Source organism: Bactrocera neohumeralis, unplaced genomic scaffold, assembly GCF_024586455.1.
Source record: "Bactrocera neohumeralis isolate Rockhampton unplaced genomic scaffold, APGP_CSIRO_Bneo_wtdbg2-racon-allhic-juicebox.fasta_v2 cluster10, whole genome shotgun sequence".
Taxonomy (NCBI): Eukaryota; Metazoa; Arthropoda; class Insecta; order Diptera; family Tephritidae; genus Bactrocera; species Bactrocera neohumeralis.
This window is the reverse complement of record NW_026089623.1, coordinates 23,548,826-23,571,904: the sequence shown is the minus strand read 5'-3', so window position 1 is coordinate 23,571,904 and position 23,079 is coordinate 23,548,826. Positions and strand designations below refer to the sequence as shown.

At 36.7% G+C, this 23,079-nt stretch overlaps 2 protein-coding genes across 9 annotated transcripts in view; both read right to left on the bottom strand.

Moving 5' to 3' along the window:
• LOC126765291 (craniofacial development protein 2-like) overlaps positions 1–23,079 on the bottom strand; it is a 332,304-nt gene that overhangs the window by 186,122 nt on the left and 123,103 nt on the right. The gene's annotated exons all lie outside the window — the stretch shown is intronic.
• Positions 3,882–23,079, bottom strand: part of LOC126765189 (neither inactivation nor afterpotential protein C) — a 144,584-nt gene continuing 125,386 nt past the window's right edge. For 2 of the 8 annotated variants that reach the window (XM_050482785.1, XM_050482784.1), the window contains exons 18-19: positions 4,423–4,744; positions 3,882–4,343 (exon numbers count right to left, since the gene is read on the bottom strand). In XM_050482785.1, the coding sequence (XP_050338742.1) occupies positions 3,987–4,343; positions 4,423–4,744 (679 nt within the window). In that variant the 3' untranslated portion in view covers positions 3,882–3,986. Of the gene's footprint in view, positions 4,344–4,406; positions 4,745–15,670; positions 15,951–23,079 lie in introns of those variants that run through there. The other 6 variants (XR_007668297.1, XR_007668296.1, XR_007668298.1 and 3 more) reach the window with 6 other exon arrangements.

Genomic DNA, 23,079 nt, shown 5'->3' with positions numbered 1-23,079 from the left:
ATCAATGTTTAGGCTTCCTTTGGCACGATATTAGTCTGTTAGATCGTCTGATTCCGGGTCGTCAGCATAAATCCAAGACTCGTCACTTAATGCGATGCTGTGCTTCGAAAAAATTTTGTGATTTTGGATCCAACCGTACTTTCACTTTTCTTAGCCTTTCTTTCAAAATGGGTTTCACTGATCGTTCCGACATTCCAACGACGATAATAAGATTTTTGACTGTTAATCGTCGATTCTCAATCATTAATTCCCTTATTTCATCAGTTGATGTTGATGGAGGATGGAGTAATGTGTAGAAGTTCACGCAAGTGAGGAAAGTTCTCTGATCGCCATTCACTTGGAAGTGGCCAGAAACGATTCTTTTACACATGGCTCAAGCAGCTCACTACTTCCGGTCTTTGACCAAGTATCCTCTGGGTAGCCTAAGAACATCCGTCCAAAGGCGAGCTAATGTGAGAAGGCGAAACATCCCCTACATAGGTTTGTGCGCCGGGTTTGGGACCCGCCACGTAAAAAACAATACCAATGAAATCTAAACGACAGCCTCGGATGAGAGACCCCCCTTTTGATGACGACCACGGCAAACGAAATAAGGACTACGATTTAAGGGCATGCACCTGGAATGTCCGGTCCCTTAATTGGGAAGGTGCCGCTGCCCAGCTGATTGATGTCCTCGTGAAAATAAAGGCTGACATCACCGCCGTCCAAGAAATGCGATGGACGGGACAAGGACAAAGACGAGTAGGTCCTTGTGACATTTACTACAGTGGCCATATAAAGGAGCGCAAGTTTGGTGTGGGATTCGTGGTAGGAGAGAAACTTCGTCGCCGAGTACTATCATTCACTCCGGTGAATGAACGTCTAGCCACAATCCGCATCAAAGCGAGGTTCTTCAACATATCGCTGATTTGCGCCCACGCCCCGACGGAAGAGAAGGACGGTGTGACCAAAGATGCCTTTTATGAGTGCTTGGAGCGCACTTATGAGAGCTGCCCCCGCCACGATGTCAAAATCGTGCTTGGCGATTTTAACGCCAGGGTGGGCAAAGAAGTTATCTTTGGTAATACGGTCGGTAAATTCAGCCTCCACGATGAAACATCCCCAAAGGGTTGAGGCTGATCGACTTCGCCGGGGCCCGAAATATGGTTATCTGTAGTACTAGATTCCAGCATAAGAAGATTCATCAAGCTACCTGGCTGTCTCCGGATCGAAAAACTACCAACCAGATCGATCATGTTGTGATAGATGGAAGACACGTCTCCAGTGTTTTAGATGTGCGTGCGCTCCGAGGTGCTAACATCGACCCGGACCACTATCTTGTTGCAGCCAAGATTCGCACCCGCCTCTGTGTAGCAAAAAACGCACAAACGCAAGGAAGGTTCGATGTCGAGAAGTTGCAATCACAACAGACAGCCGAACGATTTTCTACTCTGCTTATACAACTCGGTATAAGGGAACTGTGGGACCGCATTTCAAGTTCCTTACGTACAGCTGCAACCGAAGCCATTGGTTTTCGGAAAGTGCAAAAGAACAACTGGTACGACGAGGAGTGCCGTGTCGCAGCGGAGAGAAAAGAGGCTGCCTACCTCGCAACGTTACGATCGACCACAACACGTGCGGGATGGGATAGATACCGAGAGTTGAAAAGGGAAGCGAGACGCATTTATAGACAGAAAAAGAAAGAGGCTGAAATGCGTGAGTACGAAGAGCTAGATAAGCTGGCCGACAGGGGTAATGCTCGAAAATTCTACGAAAAAGAGCGGCGGCTAACAGAAGGTTTCAAGACCGGAGCATACTCTTGTAGAACTCCAAAAGGTGATCTAGTGACCGATGCCCAGAGCATACTTAAATTATGGAGGGAACACTTCTCCAGCCTTCTGAATGGCACAACGCCTGGAGAAGGCGAACCCGGTTCCCCAATCGATGACGATGGAGCAGACGTTCCATTGCCCGACCATGAAGAAGTTCGAATAGCAATTGCCCGCCTGAAGAACAACAAAGCGGCAGGGGCCGACGGATTGCCGGCCGAGCTATTCAAACACGGCGGCTAAGAACTGATAAGGAGCATGCATCAGCTTCTTTGTAAAATATGGTCGGACGAAAGCATGCCCAACGATTGGAATTTAAGTGTGCTATGCCCAATCCATAAAAAAGGAGACCCCACAATCTGCGCCAACTACCGTGGGATTAGCCTCCTCAACATCGCATATAAGGTTCTATCGAGCGTATTGTGTGAAAGATTAAAGCCCACCGTCAACAAACTGATTGGACCTTATCAGTGTGGCTTTAGACCTGGAAAATCAACAACCGACAAGATATTCACTATGCGCCAAATCTTGGAAAAGACCCGTGAAAGAAGAATCGACACACACCACCTCTTCGTCGATTTCAAAGCTGCTTTCGACAGCACAAAAAGGAGCTGACTTTATGCCGCGATGTCTGAATTTGGTATCCTCGCAAAACTAATACGGCTGTGTAAACTGACGTTGAGTAGCACCAAAAGCTCCGTCAGGATCGGGAAGGACCTCTCCGACCGTTCGATACCAAACGAGGTTTCAGACAAAGCGACTCTTTTCGCGACTCTTTTCGTGTGACTCCTTCAACCTACTGCCTGAGAAAATAATTCGAGCTGCAGAACTAAACAGAGAAGGTACCATCTTCTACAAGAGTGTACAACTGCTGGCATATGCTGATGATATTGATATCATTGGCCTTAACGACCGCACCGTTAGTTCTGCTTTCTCCAGAATGGATAAGGCAGCGAAGCATATGGGTCTGGTGGTGAATGAGGGCGAGATGAAATATCTCCTGTCATTAAACAAACAGTCGTCGCATTCGCGACTAGGCAGTCACGTCACTGTTGACAGTCATAACTTCGAAGTCGTAGATAATTTCGTCTATCTCGGAACCAGCATCAACAGCAAAAACTACAGAATATCTCTTGCCAACAGGTTCTACTTTGGACTAAGTAGGTCATTGAGAAGTAGAGTCCTCTCTCGACGAACAAAAACAAAACTCTATAAGTCACTGATCATTCACGTGTTGCTATATTTTGCAGAGGCATGGACGATGTTGCGAGTTTTCGAGAAAGCCCTGCGAAAGATTAATGGTGTTTTGCACATTGGCCGCGGCGCAGATCGCATTCGATAGAACGATTAGCTGTATGAGATATATAAACGAATTAAAAACAGCGGCGGTTTCTACGTCAGTAAAGAAGAAGAAGAAAATATGTAACGAAAATTTGCCAAATGTCTAACTATATGGACGGGCCGGTCCGTTGGTAGGCAATAAATATTACAATATGCAAGTATATCCGTAATAAAATTTTAGTTTTTTTTTGATTTCACTATACGAATACACGAGCAACGCTACTCTTAACTCACAGATGTTTCCTTCCTTTTCAAATGCAATAGAAAGTTACATTTAGCGTATCTTCAAAAACTTTTCTACTCATAACAATGCAAAGATTTTTAGTGAACTTTAAACTATTGTTATAGCCTCAGAAAAGTTCTAATTTCGGTTTTATGTTGAAGATATTCCTTAGAGAGCATTTTTCAAATTCTAGTGTTAATTTGAAGATGGTTTCGTAGTAGTGGGTTAGTAGAACGCGTAAAATTTTGGGCACATTCATGGATGAACTCTGTGCCAGAAAATCGTATTTTGATAGGAATCAAAGTTTAGAAGCAGATCTGGCAACCAGAACTCATAGGAGAGGTACTTATTGGTGGTATAAAAATAATAACCTTAAAAATTATTTAATTTTTGCAACTCTGCTGTTTCCATTGCGTAAATTCTAATTTTAAAAATTTTCCACAAGAAACAATTTTTTCTATTACCTCACGGCTTTCTTATCGAAGCATATAAATTATAAAGGCGGTGGGTTTTTGCTTATGTTATATTTTTATTGGTAAGACGAGAACTTTTTCGGCTACCACAATATTGCAGGAAACTACATTATCTACTAGAAAAATCTCTTAAAGAAGGTATCAAATATCAACGGCGTATCCAGATAATGTAACACCTGGTGCAATCTCCTCCTCAACATATGAACCAGCTTCCTCAAACGACTTGGCATCTGTGTTATCGAAACTTTTTCCCACAGCCGTCTGCTGTAGAGATGGTGCTCGGTTTACAAAATTATGCTGATCACTTGAATTCAACTTGTGATTATTATAATCATCGGGACGGCGACTAGTAGAGCGGAGTTTAGATGGTTGGAAGCTTATATTTTCGTTATTATTATTGGACATCTGATTATTAAATTCATAAACAGTAGAATCGGAACGAGAATAATTTGTTTTACGTAGCATTGCCTTAAAATTAAACGGAGGTTCTTCAGGACTCTAATAAACAGTTACATGTAAATAAAGTAAGATATATATTTATATAAATCAGTCATAAAATACCATTTTTCCAACCTACATCCCCATCATTAGAACGACGCACAAAGTCCTTTAATTCTCGCATTGGATCTGAAGGTACAAACGAAGACCGTTGTTGATAGTTTTGATTTATACGATTTAATTGGTTTGGGTTCTGCTGCATTGTACGGGCCTGAATCTGGTCATTGCGGTATACCATATTTACGGGCGGCATAGGCGGTGGTGGTGGTGCAGAGTACGACTTTAAGGAGTTTCGACGCGAGCCTGTTCGATTGCTCCACATATTTGAAGATACAGTGTTATAATTATTATTGTATTGATTATAGTTGTTATACGCATTCATATTCATCTGTACTTGATTCCTGGACAGAAATAAAATATTCAATAGTTGTACATAATTTTAGTCACTCTTTAAAACAAGTAAGGAAGAGGCAAGTTCGGGTGCAAACGAACACTTTATACACAAAACAATTTTATATATGTATACTGAGTAGTCGAAAAAGTCTTTACGTATTTCTAATCAAATTTTTACTTATTTTTTTTTTATTTAAAATAATAAATAAATAAAAAAATATGTACCTTTTTAGTCGATTTATGTTTTCATTTTTCCGCTAGAGATATTATTCCATCACTGTAAGACTTTCATCAGTGTAAATCGAAATTTTCAGAACGGAAGCGAGCAAACCATTGTTGTGCTAGACGATAAAGCATCGTCTCCGTAAATTTCATAAAATTCATTGGTGGCTTGCGTGGCATTCTTCCCGTTTTTATACAAAAATTTCAAAATACGGCGAATTTCTTCATTATTTTCACTAATTTTTGAACAGCTGTAATTTTTTTTCAACTTCCCGAATTGAATTTTTTATTATCATATACATTTTTTTGGTTAAATGAAGTTTAAAATCTCACTTCTGCAACACGATATAGTATGACACAATGTGATTGGAGACATACGACTGCAACCTTATCTTTTGACAAAATACGAAACGACTTTTTCGACATACTATATACTATATATAATTTATATACTGGCCGACATATTTGGCATAAGCTTTGTTAGAAAAACTAAAATAATTATGTGTAATATATGGGAGTTGGGGTTGTTACGACTCGATTTTATCTATTAATGCAACATACTAAAAAATGTTCTCTGGATTTCATTAAGTTACCTTACATGCAATAACCAATCACATGGAGTAAAGTCAACCGGATGTTCGAAAATCCGTATGTTAGCTGTATTGGGGTAGGTCAACTTTTCGGCCAATTTTATTTAGTTTAGGCACAAAGATACACTGTTTTGAGTAAACTTCGCTTTCTAATTTTCATTGAGATAATCCAAATATTGGCCGATATCTTTAACTTAGGTATATGGGGGCTCAGCGAAGTATTGACCTGATTCAACCCAGTTTTGATAAACAGAGATACTATTAACAAGAAAGGATTCTCTGAATTGAAAATCTACTAAAAGTAATAAATCTATCAGTTACCGAATATGTGGCCCAGTGCCAATTGCGAACGTTTTATCGAAAATATCGGTCAATCTACCAAAGATTAAGATAATAAATTATATAAATTCAAAGATAATATGTTTTTGATAATAGTGTGCCTATATATCAAAAATCAAAAATTTAATAGAATTTCCCCTAAAGAAAGATTTTCGAACTTTCGGCTAACTTTATATCGCATACATCGGCAAATATGAGAGTTCTCTTAGTAAAAATTGAGTGAGAGTATTTTTTGCGAATGATGCATCATTGTCTAAAATGATCTAAAAATTTTTCTGTTAATAATAAGTAGTAATGCGAAAAATAAATAAAATACTCCCCTATCTTCCATACACTTAATATAAGATTTTCAAACTTCCCGTTATACCGTATACCTCTATGTGTATTAGAGTGATTCAAAAAAAAAATTTTTTTTTTCGTTCGGTACTCGGAAAAATAGGTTCCTGGACACTTCTAAGGTCCGGGACCGGGAAAGTCCTCCTACATACAGTTTTCTATTTTTTCTTATTATCAGATAGAAAAATTTATATCTCGCTTCCAACTACTTGAAAAAATATCTTGTTCCTTAGATTTTGTAGTAAATTGAATGCTCTACAAAAAAGGTCTATTATGATTTTTTCGTAAACCCAAACGTTTAAGAGATGTTAACAGTTAGAGTTTGATTATTTTTGGGAAAATTTTTTATTTCTTATGAATTTTATAACTCAATGAAAAAAATATTATGAATGATGAAACTTATAGGCTTTCTTAGAGGTGTCTAGGAACCTATTTTTCCGAATACCAAACGAAAAAAAAAATTTGTTTGTTTTAATCACTCTAATGTGTATGTATATGTCAAAGAGAGTTACGCAGGAACTTAGTCCGTCTTTAATAGTAACTATAATAGTTCGTCTACAAACCAATCGGCTTTCGCCGTTATTAACATACGAATTTAATTAATGTTTTGAGATATCTGCGGTGACGGTGATAAGGATGGTATTGATACTGCCGATTCGACGTCTAACCAAGTTGACAAGGCAGCTCCGACGAGGAAAGAAACCTATATTGCCACTTTAGCAGCACCGTCCGCCAATGCTGAAATCATCGGTACTACAATAATCCAAATCCGAACTCCGCTGGACCTATTAATACATGGGAAGCAAGGGACATCTATTCGAGTACCGAGGTTCAATATCGGGATCTGATAAGCTACCGCCTGAAATACTTTGCTTAAATACCCAATTTGAAGTATTTTCGTATATTTTTACTAGGATATAATCAAAGTTATCAGGGATCACACTAATTTATATTCCGTCCAGAGAGATGGTAGTAAGCCCGTAAACTGGCCAAGAAGTACATCAATTTATTGGTTTTGAGTACTACATGCCAATAGTAAGTATACAAAATGTAAAAATGTATTGGTCTGAAAATTTGAGCTTTGAACCAAAACATCGTAACAATTTGAATTACTTACACAGTTATGACACTTCAACGACAATAGCAAAATGATACCACGGAGGCACTCAACAATAACTTCAAAAAATTCCATTCCAAAAGAAAATTAATTGGAAAATATAAAAAATATATATATACAAGTGTAAGTTATTATTTTCGTTAGAAACTTCTTCTTTCGTACCTAACAGTTTAATTGAAAAACCCCCTGCCTATTATAGTAAAACACACTTTTTTGACAAAATTCGTTTTATTAATTCGTGGGTGATACCCTGACTATAGCGATCCCCCAATTTTTCCACATCATTTTTGTAGAACAAGTTGTCCTTTGCTTCTAAATAGGCCTTAGTTTCGGCGATCAGTGAGCATTCTTTTGAGATCTGAGAACAGAAAATAGTCGCTGCGGGCCAGATATGGAGAATATGGTGAATGCAGGAGCAATTCGAATTTGATCAAACAGAACTTTCTTTTTCTTCAAATGTGGCCATTTTTCGGAGATTTTATCCTAACGGTCCAGTGACGCTATATAATACTCGCTGTTGAGGTGTCAATAAAAAAAGATTCCATGAGTATTCCAAAATATAGACGCCATAACCCTGCCAGCCGGCTGTTGCTTTTTTCTTCGCTTTGGATCGAGTTGATCGTGTGCAGTCCACTCGGATGACTGTCAATTGGTCTTCGGTGTGAAATGATGGAGCCATGTTTCATCCGTTGTCACATATCGACTCAAAAACTCTAGTTTATTACGATTGAACATCTCAAAAAATTAATCCGAATCATGAAATCGTCGTTGCTTGGACGGTACCCACTTTGCACAAAGCTTTCTTATACCATAATATTCTTAAATGATATGATGTACACATTCACTTATGATGGCGAAAATGGGTGACAACTTCTTTTGGGCGTCCACTTCCTGGAGTAGTGTCCGACAACTCTTCAGCAAGACAAGTTTTTGCTTCAACTGGATTTTTTCCTTTCAAAAAGTAATATTTTTTCAACACTTGAAATACCTTTTTATCCGTTTTTTCACAATAACAAAAGTTGTTTCACTCAAAATGATGTACATACATAATTTCCAATCTAATGATCTGAAAGCTGGCAAATTTACTCGCGCCTTTGAAAGTTAGAGTTAACAAAAAATCATATGGATTTAGTTCTAGTGGCGCTCTCTATGTGTCAGGCTGAAGGGGATTTTAAATTGGCCTGTTGTTAGTAAGTCTCAAATTAAGAAAATTCAAAATTTAGAGCCGTATAGAATCAATATGAATGGAATTAGTTTAGACCTTGGGCCAAACCTTTCATGCCTAATGTGGTGAATTCCGATCCATTCACATAGACATTCTGTACATCACCTCAATATATCAAATTTAACCGAACATTTTGTACTCTTGAAACTTGCATGAATCGAAGCCAGGGAAATACCTTAAAATGTAAAACGGCAATCAGAGGATCAGAATCTAAGCAATTTTCCATATAAATATACTCTATATAACTCAAACTTTTACCGTCAAATTCGGCTTAAGATTTCCTAGAAAAACGAAAATCAGCATATGTAGTATAAGGAAGTACGGTTGTTCGAAAATCGTGGTATTAGTTATATGGGGGCTAGGTCAAGTTTTCGCCCAATTGTATCTATACTATATTAGGCACAAAAATATTGTTGTAAGTAAAACATGTTATGTCATTCTCATTGAGATAACTCAAATATTGGCTAATCAAGCCTGGAAGCTCGAAAATCTTTATATTAGGTATGTAGGATCTCAGGGAAGTAATGACCCAATTCAAGCCATTTTTGATATACAGAATTACTCTTTCCGGAGAAGGATACTGTCTGAGTTTCAATTGTATCGGGTGATTTTTTAAGAGCTTGATAACTTTTTTAAAAAAAAAACGCATAAAATTTGCAAAATCTCATCGGTTCTTTATTTGAAACGTTAGATTGGTTCATGACATTTACTTTTTGAAGATAATTTCATTTAAATGTTGACCGCGGCTGCGTCTTAGGTGGTCCATTCGGAAAGTCCAATTTTGGGCAACTTTTTCGAGCATTTCGGCCGGAATAGCCCGAATTTCTTCGGAAATGTTGTCTTCCAAAGCTGGAATAGTTGCTGGCTTATTTCTGTAGACTTTAGACTTGACGTAGCCCCACAAAAAATAGTCTAAAGGCGTTAAATCGCATGATCTTGGTGGCCAACTTACGGGTCCATTTCTTGAGATGAATTGTTCTCCGAAGTTTTCCCTCAAAATGGCCATAGAATCGCGAGCTGTGTGGCATGTAGCGCCATCTTGTTGAAACCACATGAGTCAACATTTAAATGAAATTATCTTCAAAAAGTAAATGTCATGAACCAATCTAACGTTTCAAATAAAGAACCGATGAGATTTTGCAAATTTTATGCGTTTTTTTTTAAAAAAGTTATCAAGCTCTTAAAAAATCACCCGATATATCTCATACATTGACCGATATTTTCGGCCAAAAGTCAACTATAGATACTATGGTCCACAGACTAGATACCAAGGGGCTTGATTTAATGTCCATGGCGTATTTGATATTGATTTATTGCGGTTTTAATAGTTTTGAACACTACCGTTATAGAGAGTGAGTGGGGTTATCATCCGATTTCATCCATTGTCACACTGTCGGTAGGGGTCCTTATAATATTTGTGTTGAGTAAATTTAGTTGATATAGCTTTAATAGTTTACGGCCAATTTTTTTAAATTTTTGCCCACAAGTGCACCTGGCTACTGCGATCCCCTGTGTCAAATTACAGTTTTATGTCGTAATTTAGTGCTCAGTTATGGCACTTATAGGCTTTCGTTAATGGCGTTTTGTGACATTTTTTAAATCAACTTTCTTTTCTGGAAGTATTAAAACGTATAAACTCCCTTATTTTTATCAATATAATTTACATTGCGAAAAGGTTGAATTTAATATATTGAGTTGATGTGGAAAACGTCAACTATTGGATTGAACTAATTCGATTCACATTTAGAGAGAAGCGATATAATATTTAAGAAAACTTGCCCATTTTGACCAACTTAAACGGTTTAAAATTAGGTGGTCGGGCTATATTACATATATCCAATATTATACTAGTCAATTTTGCAACGATATGTTACAACCCGACCGATGGTATGGACCAATATATAGTATATAACTAGGGGATCCGGCCACGCGTTGCTGTGTTACTATTCAATACAGTGACAATTTTATTTACGAATAAAACCGAAAACACTTTTTTCGGTTCAAGAAACCAAGGGATTGTACTTTAAGTTTAAGTTTGAATATGTTCATACAAATAAACTTCATTGGAAAAAATAACGAATTTAAGGCTGCTTTCTCAATGTCTGGTTACCAGCGTTTCTGTCCAGTTAATAGAATAGTCCGGTTAATAGGGTGTCCATTTAAGAGAGCTTTAACTGTATTCTTAATGTATGAATTGAATCCTATCATCTAGGTTGGTTCGAACTGGACATATTGTGTTAAATTTTACTAAAATCGGTGCAATAGTTTAGGAGTCCATCGCGGACAAACAACGTGACACGTGCTTTTTATATATAAAGATATATACATATTTAACATGCCATATTCTATTAAATGTTCACTGAGTTTCATGAACTTACCTCACTTATCATCACCAGTATGCATGTATATATGGAGTAATGTCACCCGGATGTTTGAAAATCGTGATATTATAATAGTTATGTGGGAACTAGGTCGCGTTTCACCCCATTTGTCCTTTTCAGGCACAAAACTATATTGTTGTTAGTAAACACGGTCTCCGCTAAGATAACTCATATATTGGCCGATATATGCAGTCTTAAGCTACCCGGATGTTCGAAAGTCTTTATATTAGGTAAATATATGGCTGCTAAGGTAGACTGCATCCCATCATCAACCCATTTACAGGCATATTGTTATCAAAAAATGACTTCCGCCGAATTTCAAATATCAGTAATGTACTATATTACTGAAGGAACTGGGGCTCACATATTTGGTATCTAAGGGCTTAAATAACTATCCGATTTGGACAATTTTTTCTGATGAAATGGCATATCTTGATTTCTCCTGGGCTTGTTTGGTCCTTAGGTAATTTTCTCTAAATGTCGGCGATGCCAAGGAACACACGAACGAAGTTTCCTTAAAACATATTAATTTATACTTATCGTTTGCACGGCCGGATGAACGGACAGACAGACAGTCATTGGGTTTCAACTCGTCTCGTCATCCTGATCATTTATATATTTTTAACTTTATATCTATCTTGATTAATGTTAGGTGATACAAACAACCGTTTGGAGCAAGAGCGTTAAAAAAGCTTTTAATGATGGTAAAAATGGGAAATTTGTGCTTTACATTTTTTTTAATGGGTGGCATCATCCTTAATGGTTTAATGTACTTACTTATCTTCCAAACCGCTAAAGCCAAATAAACCAAACTTGCTAAGAATAAAATTTCAAGCATTTTGTTACATGCCGTGGTAATGAGCAAAATCGAACAATAACCGCACCCACTTCCCATACTTCTTCTTCTTAATTGGCGTAGACACCGCTTACGCGATTATAGCCAAGTTAACAACAGTGCGCCAGTCGTTTCTTCTTTTCGCTTCGTGGCGCCAATTGGATATTCCAAGCGTAGCCAGGTCCTTCTCCACTTGGTCCTTCCAACGGAGTGGAGGTCTTTCTTTTTCCTCTGTTTCCCCCGACGGGTACTGCGTCGAATACTTTGACAACTGGAGTGTTTTCGTCCATTCGGACGTAGACGCTGTCTTTGAATTCGCTGAACTATGTCAATGTCGTCGTATATCTCGTACAGCTCATCGTTCCATCGAATGCGATATTCGCCGTGGCTAACGCGCAAAGGACCATAAACTTTTCGCAGAACTTTTCTCTCGAAAACTTGCAACGTCGACTCATTAGTTGTTGTCATCTTCCAGGCCTCTGCACCATATACCAGGACGGGAATTATGAGTGACTTATAGAGTTTGGTTTTTGTTCGTCGAGAGAGGACTTTGCTTCTCAGTTGCCTACTCAGTCCGAAGTAGCACCTGCTGGTAAAGTTATCCTGCGTTGGATTTCCAGGCTGACATTGTTGGTGGTGTTTACGCTGGTTCCAAGATAGACGAAACTATCTACAACTTCAAAATTATGACTGTCAACAGTGACGTGGGAGCCAAGTCGCGAGGGCGACGACTGTTTGTTTGATGACAGGAGATATTTCGGCTTGCCCTCGCTCATTGACAGACCCATTTGCTTTGCTTCCTTGTCCAGTCTGGAGAAAGCAGAATCAATATGATATCAATATCATCGACATACGCCAGCGGCTGTACACTCTTATAAAAGAGTATAGATTGGAGCTTTTGTGTTGCTCAACGTCAGCTTTCACAGCCGTATTAGTTTTGCGGGGATACCAAATTCGCGGCACAAAGGCAGCTCCGTTTCGTGCTGTCGAAAGCAGCTTTGAAATCGACGAAGAGGTGGTGTGAGTCGATCCTCCTTTCACGGGTCTTTTCCAAGATTTGGCGCATGGTGAATATCTGGTCGGTTGTTGATTTTCCAGGTCTAAAGCCACACTGATAAGGTCCAATCACATTGTTGACGGTGGGCTTTAATCTTTCACACAATACGCTCGATAGAACCTTATACGCGAAGTTAAGGAGGCTAATCCCACGGTAGTTAGCGCAGATTGCGGGGTCTCCCTTTCTGTGGATTGGGCAGAGCACGACCATATTTTGCAAAGAAGCTGATGCATGCTCCCTATTAGTTTCCATACGGCAATGTTAAAAACTACTAGAAGTGCGATAACTCGCTGAATAAATGCGCCACAAACAATAAATTTCACAATCAAGATGACAGGAAAGGTTTTACCACCCACCTTTACGTGAAAAATAGTTGGTTATCAAAGGTAACAACCAATGTAGCGAGCAGTTTGAGATGCACTCTAACACACGAAAAGTAAGAAACTCGCAAACAGCTGTGGACAAAGATGGAAACGAACAACAACAAGAAAGAAATTTAAGTAAGCAATATAAATTAACACTAACAATTGCACTATTTAAAATGTAGCACAAAACCAAATTGAAAATGACTAAGCGGAATAAATTAAAATTAGCCAACAGACAATTAAAGTAAATTTCAATTGCTTTAATAGAATAATATAACAGTATAATTATCTTAACGGATCACTTAATTACGATAATTTCACCAGAAAGTCTTAAATATTACATAAATTAAACAAATCTCTAAGAGCACGAAAGCACAGCTGTACACGAGAAAAGTTGCCAGACCTCTGGCGAAATCGGACAAGAATCACGTCTACTTTATATACTCGTACTATATAACAATTTTTGTACTCTTGCAACCAGTTGATACAGAGTATTATAGTTTTGTTCACCTAACGGTTGTACGTATCACCTAAAACTAATCGAGATAGATATAGGGTTATATACATATATATAAATGATCAGGGTGACGAGAAAAGTTGAAATCCGGTTGACTGTCTGTCTGTCCGTTGGTCCATGCAAGCTGTAACTTGAGTAAATTGAAATATCTTGATAAAACTTGGCGAGAAGGTTCATTAGAAAAAAAAAATTTTTGAGTTCGTAGATAGGCATAGTCGGACTGCTGCCACGCCCACAAATCGCTATCAACCGAAAACCTATAAAGTGCTATAAATAAGCACCTAATAAGATATAAAACTAATATTTGGCACAGGGGATCGCCGTAGGAAGGAGCACATGTGGGAGAAAATTTTTTAAACAGTGGGCATATCCCCGCTCTCTAACAAGTTTAATGTACATATCTCCTAAACCACTTAAGCTACAACAAGCCAATTTTATGAGTACAAATCTTATAAGCGCTTCTACCGATGGTCAAAATGGAGTCTGAGGATAAGCCTGCTCACTCCCCATATAACGGTACTGTTAAAAACTACTAAAAGCGCGATAAATAAATAACTAAATGTGTCAGAGACGTAAAAATTTTCTGTCGGGATGGTATGAAAAAGCTTTATGGGAGCCGGTGTGAAAATGGGACAATAGGCGTGGCACCGCCCACTTTTTAATGTAATCTCATATATCAGGACCCGACTGACCGATTTCGACATAATTTGGCATGAGGCATTTTTTTCATATATATGTCACGTTGTGGAACTTCTTCCCATATAGCACAATTTAAAATTCCATTTTATTCGCTCAGTTTCCAGTATGCAAATCAAGAAGCAATTAATATAACGTGATTAAACTTTGCACGAATAATGCCTTTATGCCCAGTTTCACAGTTCATTCTTAATTTGTACTTAAGGTAAAACAGGAAAATAGGGTTTTACAGTTCATACTTAAGTTATGCTTAAGTACTGAAAATGGGAGACTTAAGCAGTGCTTAAGTACTCGTAACAGCTGATTTTTGTCTTGAATTGTTTTGAATTTTCAGATATTTGTGAAAAGCAGAATAATAAGAAATTATTTTTTGTGAAAAAATATGGAATTGGATTGGGATTGCAATTTTGACAGTGACTCAGAATACCATGGCCTGTGGAATATTATAATAATGCGGCGAACAAAAGAAATCAAATAAGAAATAAATATTTCCGCGACAGATTTCGGATCAACAAAGAAACAGCCTGAATGTGCTCGATTGTATTAGACTACAAATTGAGCATAAAATGTTGTATACATTTCTTTTAGGAATCATGCACTATCGCCAGAACAAATGTTTTTGCTTATATTGCGCTTTTATGCTGCGGGAAGTATAATATGTTGAGGACAATATGAGATTTATTTGGAGCATCTAATAGTATGCTTAGTATTTTATGGTAAAACATATGTTGCCCATAACGTTGTCATATATGTATTATAACAAAAGTTTATAGATATTAAGCATTGACTGTGAAACGCAAACGACTACTCAGTCTGCAACAATGCTTAGCTAAGATTTTATTTGGCCACAACTTAAGTATGGACTGTGAAACCGGACATTAGTGTATGCAGTAAAAAATGTTCAAGTCCAACAAAAACTGTTCACGCCCCTGGGTACCGAATATTTAGACCCCGGAACCTATAGTTGACTTTTGTTAGAAAATATCGGTTAATGTCTAAGATATATAAGTATGTATTTGAAATTCAGGGATAGTACTTCTCTGACAATGGTATGTCTGTATGTCAAAAGTGGGTTGAATCGGACCAATACTTCCCTTAGTCCCCATATATCTAATAAAAAGATAATCGAACTTCCGACTGACTTTGTACCGCATATATCGGCCAATATGTGAGTTATCTCAAATGAGCTAGCATGTTTTACTCAATGTATCTTTATGCCAAAAATACATAAATTTTAACGAAAACTTGACTTACCCCCATATAGCTTTTACTAGGATATTCGAACATCCATTTGACTTTGTTTCGTATGATTGGTGATTGTAGGTCAGATCCTTTAACGAAATCCAGGGAACATTTCTTTAGTATGTGACATGTTAACAGTTTGTGGAACTTCCATGTACTAACTTTTCTAACAAACCTTATGTGTCTGTCAACATATGAGTTATATATAGTATGTATATGTATATAAAATTGCTTGGATTTCGATCCTCAGGTTAACGTTTTACATCTTAACGTATTTCCTTTGCTTTGATGCCTGAAAGTTGCAAGAGTATAAAATGTTCGGTTGCACCCGATAAGTTCGGTGTAAAGTGCTTTCTTTACTTGTTTTACAATGTAGTCTGATTTTTTTCACTTTACAGTAAGAAAATTACAAATCACTGAAGATTTCAATGGGAGGTCGGTTTAAAATCCATATACCGTATAGTATGTCGATCAATGTGTAAGACAAAATTACATTAGTTATATTGGGGCTAGGTTAAGTTTTCGTTCAAATTTATCTATTTTAGGCACAAAGATACACTGTTATGAATAAAACACGCTCTCTTATTTTCATTGGGGTAACTCACATATTGGCCGATATATGCGGTACAAAGTCACCCTGAAGTTCTAAAATCTTTATATTGGTCCGACTCAACCCTAAACTAAATATAGACATACTATTACAAGAGAAAGATTATCTCTAAATTTCAGTTATATATATCACTCATTGACCGACATTTTCGATGCAAAGTCAACGATGGGTCCCGGAGTCTCAATGCTCGGTACCTAGGGGATTGAACAGTTTTTATTGGATTTTAACAGTTTAAGGCGGCACAAACTAAAGAGATTATTCGTTCAAAGTTTTAGCCCGTTATATAAATTGCTTCTTGATTTGTTTACTAGAGACTGAACGAATCAAGTGGAATTTAAATTTTGCTATATGAGAAATAGGCGTGGTTGTTGTTTGATTTCATCCATTTTCACAATGTGAGATAAGAATGTAAAAAGTATACCAGGTGCAATTTTGTCGAAATCAATCAGTCGGGTCCCAAGATATGGTTTTTCACCAAAAAGTGGGCGGTGCCAAGCCAATTTCCAACCCGGCTTTCATTAAGCTTTTAATGACTCTGGCGTACTTACTTATTGATTTACCATGCTTTTAATAGTTTTTAACAGTACCGTTGTATTGGGAGCGAGGGGGTTATCCTCCGATTGGGTTGTTGTAGCTTGAGTGGTTTAGGAGAAATGTACATATATTAATGTTGTTATAGGGCGGGGCCATACCCACTTTTTCAAACAAATTTTACCACAGGTGCCCCTTTCTACTGCGAGTCTCCGTACCGAATTACAACTTTGTATCCTTAGTAAGTGCTTAGTTGTGGCACTTTATTTGTTTTTGGTTAATGGAGATTTGTTGGCGTGGTAGTGGTCCGATTACCCTCATCTAAAAACTAGAATTTTTTTGAGTATGGAACCCAAATACAAAGTTACTTCGAGAAACCTCAATTTTTGCTTAAGTTGCAGCTTGAACAGACGGACGGACAGACAGACAGTCAACCGGATTCCAACTTTTTTCGTCATCCTGATCATTTATATATACGTAAACCCTATATCAGTCTGGCTTAGTTTTAGGTGATACGTACAACCGTTAGGTGAACAAAACTATAATATTCTGTAGCAACTGTTTGCAAGGGTATAAAAAATAAGAAAATAATTCATAAAACAAATAATAAAAGATAAGTATTTTAATTCTTATTATGTATTAAAAATATTATAAATAAATATAAAATTAACATTATAAATAAATAATAATATTTTTTTTATTTATAAATAATAATATTTATTTATTGATTTAGCGCGCTTTTAGTTTTGAACGGAACAGATATATGGGAAGTAGGCGAAGTTATTTCATCCATTTTTGCATAGTCAATTGGGATGCTTAAGTAATTTGTCTTGAGCAAATTTAGGTCTTATGTGGTTTAGGAGATATGTACATAAAACTTCTAGGAGAACGTGGCCACGCCCATTTTTGTTTTTAATTTTTAGCTCACAATTACTTTTTTATACTACGTCCCACATTCAATGACACGAAATTTTCTACCTAAATATTTGTATCTTATACGTATACGAGTATACTATATATTTTGATAGAAATTTCAACCTGGAACAAACATATCCTGAGCATAGGATTACAGAGGGCATGGATGATCAAAGACAAAGAGAACATGCAAGAAGACATCCTGAAATAAGGGGAGAGAAACGTTCAGAGAAACACAACGTCAACACATTTTAAATCAAAGACGACGTCGGCAGAGTCAGATCCCCCTTCACAGAGACAATCTAGTCGATAGGCAGACTGAAAGAATGATAATAGAGAGAAAATAATGTTATTCCCACTGATTAAAATGGAAATATAATTTCCGAAATATTTATGGCTTTCACACCAAGTATTACGTTAGCTAAATTTCAAAACTATTGCTGAAAGCCAGCCGAATTCTGCATTCGTCTCCTTTTTGATGCATAAACTTTCTTCTGAAGATAGAAATTACAATTTTGGTTCAAAGTTTTTCTGAACATTCCAGATTTTTTAAAAGATTTAACTAGAGATGTAAAAATATCGATGCTTTAGTCTATAGTTTTATTCGATGCATCGGAAATAGCAGTTTTATCGAAAGTAATCAAAAATTGATTTAAAAACATTGAAACTGGAAATGAGTTACATTTGTATATTTTCATATGTTCAAAAGTTTTAAAATATTTTGGTAATCAGTGGTTTAAGTTTATAAGAATAATTTAATGAAAACTAAGTCAAAACTTATTCTATATAAATTTTAGTTAATTTCTACAAACCCCAACATTTTTGCAGGATTTGCACAAATAGAATTTTATTCAACCTTTAAGTTTTATTCTAATGTCCCTTTCAAAATAAATGTTCGGATAGAACTGAAGAATGTGAAAGGTATTTCCATATTTTCCAACCGGAGTGCGCAAATATATGGATAGCCCATCTGACATATCCAATAAATTGTTTCTGTTTATCGTCCAATTTTTTTGGACTAGCTTGTGATGATCAGTCCAAATACTAATTCTGCAATATCATTATCCTGTGAATTTTCTAATTACTATTGCTAGCCAACTGTTGTGCGCATTTGTTTTCATGAAATAATCATTTGCAAAATGGCGTTGAGCAGGTAGGTTCGAAGCAGATAATGTATATCATAGAGAAAGGTCACGACGCAGAGAATCTAAAAATATTTGTGGCCAAGTCGTACAAGATGAGCCACAGCTAGCTCAGAAGGAATAATTTTAGCAGTGGCGCTTGAATTGAATTTTATTATTGAATAAAAATTATGCTCATGCTGTGAATATTTACAAATACAGGTACAATTCAATACATTTTAAGGGGTCAGTAGGGTAATGTGGTCTGTTTTTTTGACATTTTTTTTCATAGAAAGTTTTATTCTACAATGCAACTTTTCCTACATATCATGAGGTATATCGTGGAGTGTATAAACAAATTTCGGAATTTTTAGATGACATCTGTCGGAGAAATAGCTGGGTGAATGAGATGCGTTTTTTCACTGGCGGACACGATTTCTCATGTTTGGATCATCTGAAACACAAAAGCCCAATTTATTCTTAAAATATACGTGAATGGTTATCGTCCCTACCAAAATCATAAAAAAATGTTGATAAATAAAAAAGTAATTAAAGTTTTTTTTCTTTAATTTTTTTCCATGGTTTTTTACACAAATTTTGTCATAACATTGTCAATAAATTATAAGAAATTATGAATATGGTAGTGACGATAGCTAGGCGTTTTGTGAAAATTTAAGAAAAAAAATTAAGCAAATCGGTTGAGTAGTTCGACCGGAATCATGTCCGCCAGTTTAAAAAGTGTGTTTTGAGAAAAACGCGTTTAAAGTTTGAGGTGTGCACTACGAGCGCTCCAAACGTCGAGCGGTATTATTATTTATGGGCCTTTTTCGAAACCTTCCAATTATAAAGTGGGTTTCTATATTAATTCTAAGGGTATAAGGGAGCAGAAAATGCAAATGCATCTGCGTATATATATATATATGGATATGTCACCAGCGATATAATAGATATTGTTAAGGTAGTTGGAAGTGTTTTTTGCTCTCTTGGATTATTCGCGGATTAATTTTAGTTTTTCACAGTGACAACACACTAGATTTTGTCTTGACACTTACTGGAAATCCGGACGAATCAAGTGAATACTAAGCCTAAAGAAACAGCTAAGTACAATTTGTTTTATAAAAAAATTCATTTCCATATACCTACCCTTTTCGTGGCGAAATTTTAGTTATCACATCAAACGTGCACTGCTTTGAAACTTCGTGTCGAAGAGTCAATAAATAGGCGTCAGACGCTAGCTTCATATGGAATATCATATTCGTTTATTAGTCCTTCAATATCGCTGCAGTACACTAAATCATCAATGTTTGTGAATTCAATGTGTCGATTGCGATAGTAACGTATATGAGTTCCTGGAGCTAGACAATTTTTTTCTTTCAATCTTGACGCTATTAGCTCAGAAATTTCTTTTGAAAGTCCTGCGTCTTGGACCACGTCATTTAACTCTGCCTGAATGAAACCTTTAGAATTTTTATCAGTCTCAGCATCTGATTCTTCTGAGGCATCTTCATCCATCTCTATATCCTCAGTGTCAGCAGAAACTAGACCTTCGCCAATACAAATATTGCTTTCATCATTCTGTTCAGAAGAAAGAAGGGTGGGAAGAGTCACAGAATTGACAGAAGGATAAGAGATGGCAGATTTTTTTTCGAGTTGTGCCCAAAAACACTCGTTAAACAAAAATAGCATTCCCTCTCATGATTTGTTGGTCTGCGCCAGATCATTGGAGAAGCAAACGTTTGTTTTTTTGTGTTTTTTCAGTTGCAATGAACATCTCAGGCATCTCTTTTGGGGTCCAATCGTTGACGATGTCACTAGTTTCTATGCCGAAAGCTTTCGTATAGCTAGATTTTAGTGTATCTGTAAATTTTTTTCAGATCTTACTTATAACGTATTCTCCACAAACGACACAGAAATTGTCTTTCATTTTGTAAAATATTTTTCTTGTAGCATTATATTCATCAAAGGCCAAGTCACCCACCAATGTAGAGCTGCGGTTGCTTGATGACGACGCCTGCTTGCTTTCTTACCCTGTCCAGCCGCCGATACTGGGGTTCCGACTCCCTGCATCGTACTTTTTTTTCGTGTGCCTACCATGACGGCGTAAAGGTGAGTCTAAAATGGGATTAGGGTCACGTACACGTACAACTAAACAAACTAAACAACGCAAACAACTCTGTTGCCCGCCGTCACCACGTGGAGGTGCCCTGGATGAAGGCACACGATATAATTTATGGGCAGCGGCCCTAAAAACTTCTAGATATACTATATACTAAGTTTTGTGAACATTAAAGAAATTTTTATACATCCGACAGCCATATTGGATTTTCTATTTCGTATTTTGAAAATCTGACTTTAAATAAGTGATCAGCGACCCTAAAACCCCTCTGTACAAAGTTTTATGAAAATTCAAGAATTTTTTTTTCTGACCGCCATTCTGTATTTTGAAAATTTACCTTTAATTTCGAAACCAGAGACGATTTTTTTTGTGGACCTGTGTAATTTTTAATCTGCCGTTTTGTTTTGATTAATCAGCTGTTCTCCGTTTTAATTTTCTCCTTTCGTTTTGCTTTTGGTTTAGGCGTTGCCAACTATTCGTAATATAAGTAAGATTTTAGAGGTAGGGGTTGAACATACTCATTGACAGGTGCACCCAAACTATTTTCTCACTGAGGTATGGCCTCTGGCGTACATCAGAGAATCCTTTTCGAATTCCTTTCGGAATTCTAAAATGTTGAGAATGCTTCCTAACGCCAGAAATGAGGATTCTACCGCTGCTGGATCAACATTTAATGGTGAAACTGCTGACCAGACGAACAAAAGTGAAAGTAACTGACAAATAATGAAACCTCTGATTATTTTAACAAGCTGGGTAGTAAAATAAAAGAGTTGGAAATACGATGGTTGGTCAAAGGCAAAAAAGGCGTAAACTAAGCTATGTGCGATCTACTGAGTAGTATGTATAATGAGCCTGTATAACAAAGCGGAGAAACTGGAGAATAAAATTATTGTTGGGAAATCAACACAGGTAGCTCATATTTATAAAGAGATGAATACCCCAAAATGGCTGCGAGAAGCATCGGGATATTTACGCCCCACGAAATCACAAAAAAGCGATTGAAAAGATGCAACAAATGACCAATGGGACCGCACAAGCGAAAAATGGGTGGAAGTTGTGAAAAAGAGGAAACCAATTCAAAATAAGAAGAAACCATACGCCATCATAATAACAAAAGAAGGTGAAATAGAATAGAATAGACTTTTATGCTGACATTCTCCGGAAAGTAAAAAACGACAGCGGTCTTGAAGATTTTATTTATTTATTTATTTAGTTAAGTTTATGAACATTAATTCTTACAGACTTATGGAGAGTTAGGATGCAAATTAGAATTTTAAAACAATTGAATTACAATTACATAAGTATAATAGATAACTTAAACTAAAAAACAGAATTGAGGGTATTAATAAAGGATACCCTAGAGTGAGAAAAATCTAGAAGAACTTTCCCGGAAATCGAGTTAAACTCACGCAAAGCACGCTTGAGAGGAACATATTCAGCAAAATTAGTACTTTCCTTTTTATAATAAAATGGAGAAATAGATCTGAGACAACGCTGAAGAGTATTGACGTTAATTTTCCCTAATAAATAGGCACAGTCAATATCTCCATTAATTACATTGAAAACAAACTCAAGGCAGAGAACGGACCGTCTATTTTCCAGTAATTTAAGATGTAAAAGCAATAAACGAGATGTATACGATGGTATTGGGTCAACACGCTCGAACTTTAATTGACGATATGCGGAACAGCAAAATGGACCGAACAAAACATGTACACAGTAATTTTAACGTACAGGGGTCGGAAAAATTTAAAGCATTTCGACGGACAAAGCCGAGCACAGAGAATGATTTAGAAGTCATGTAGTTGATGTGATTATACGTACTGAAAGAAACTCTGTTGTCAAAAATTACCCCAAGATCTTTGATTTCAGTAACGCATTTTAGGACGCAATTAGAAATATTGTAACTTGAAGATAAGATGTTACGTCCCCTACCATAAGAGATCTGAGAGCATTATCTTCATAAAAAGTTTCGATTTCAGGCACCAATCATAAAAAGTATCAATATCACATTGAAGTTTGAATACATCTTGTGAGTTTTTGATTATTGCAAAAATTTTAAAGTCATCTGCATATAACAGAAAGTTAGCGAAAGAGAAGCAACAGGAAATGCCATTGATAAACAGCA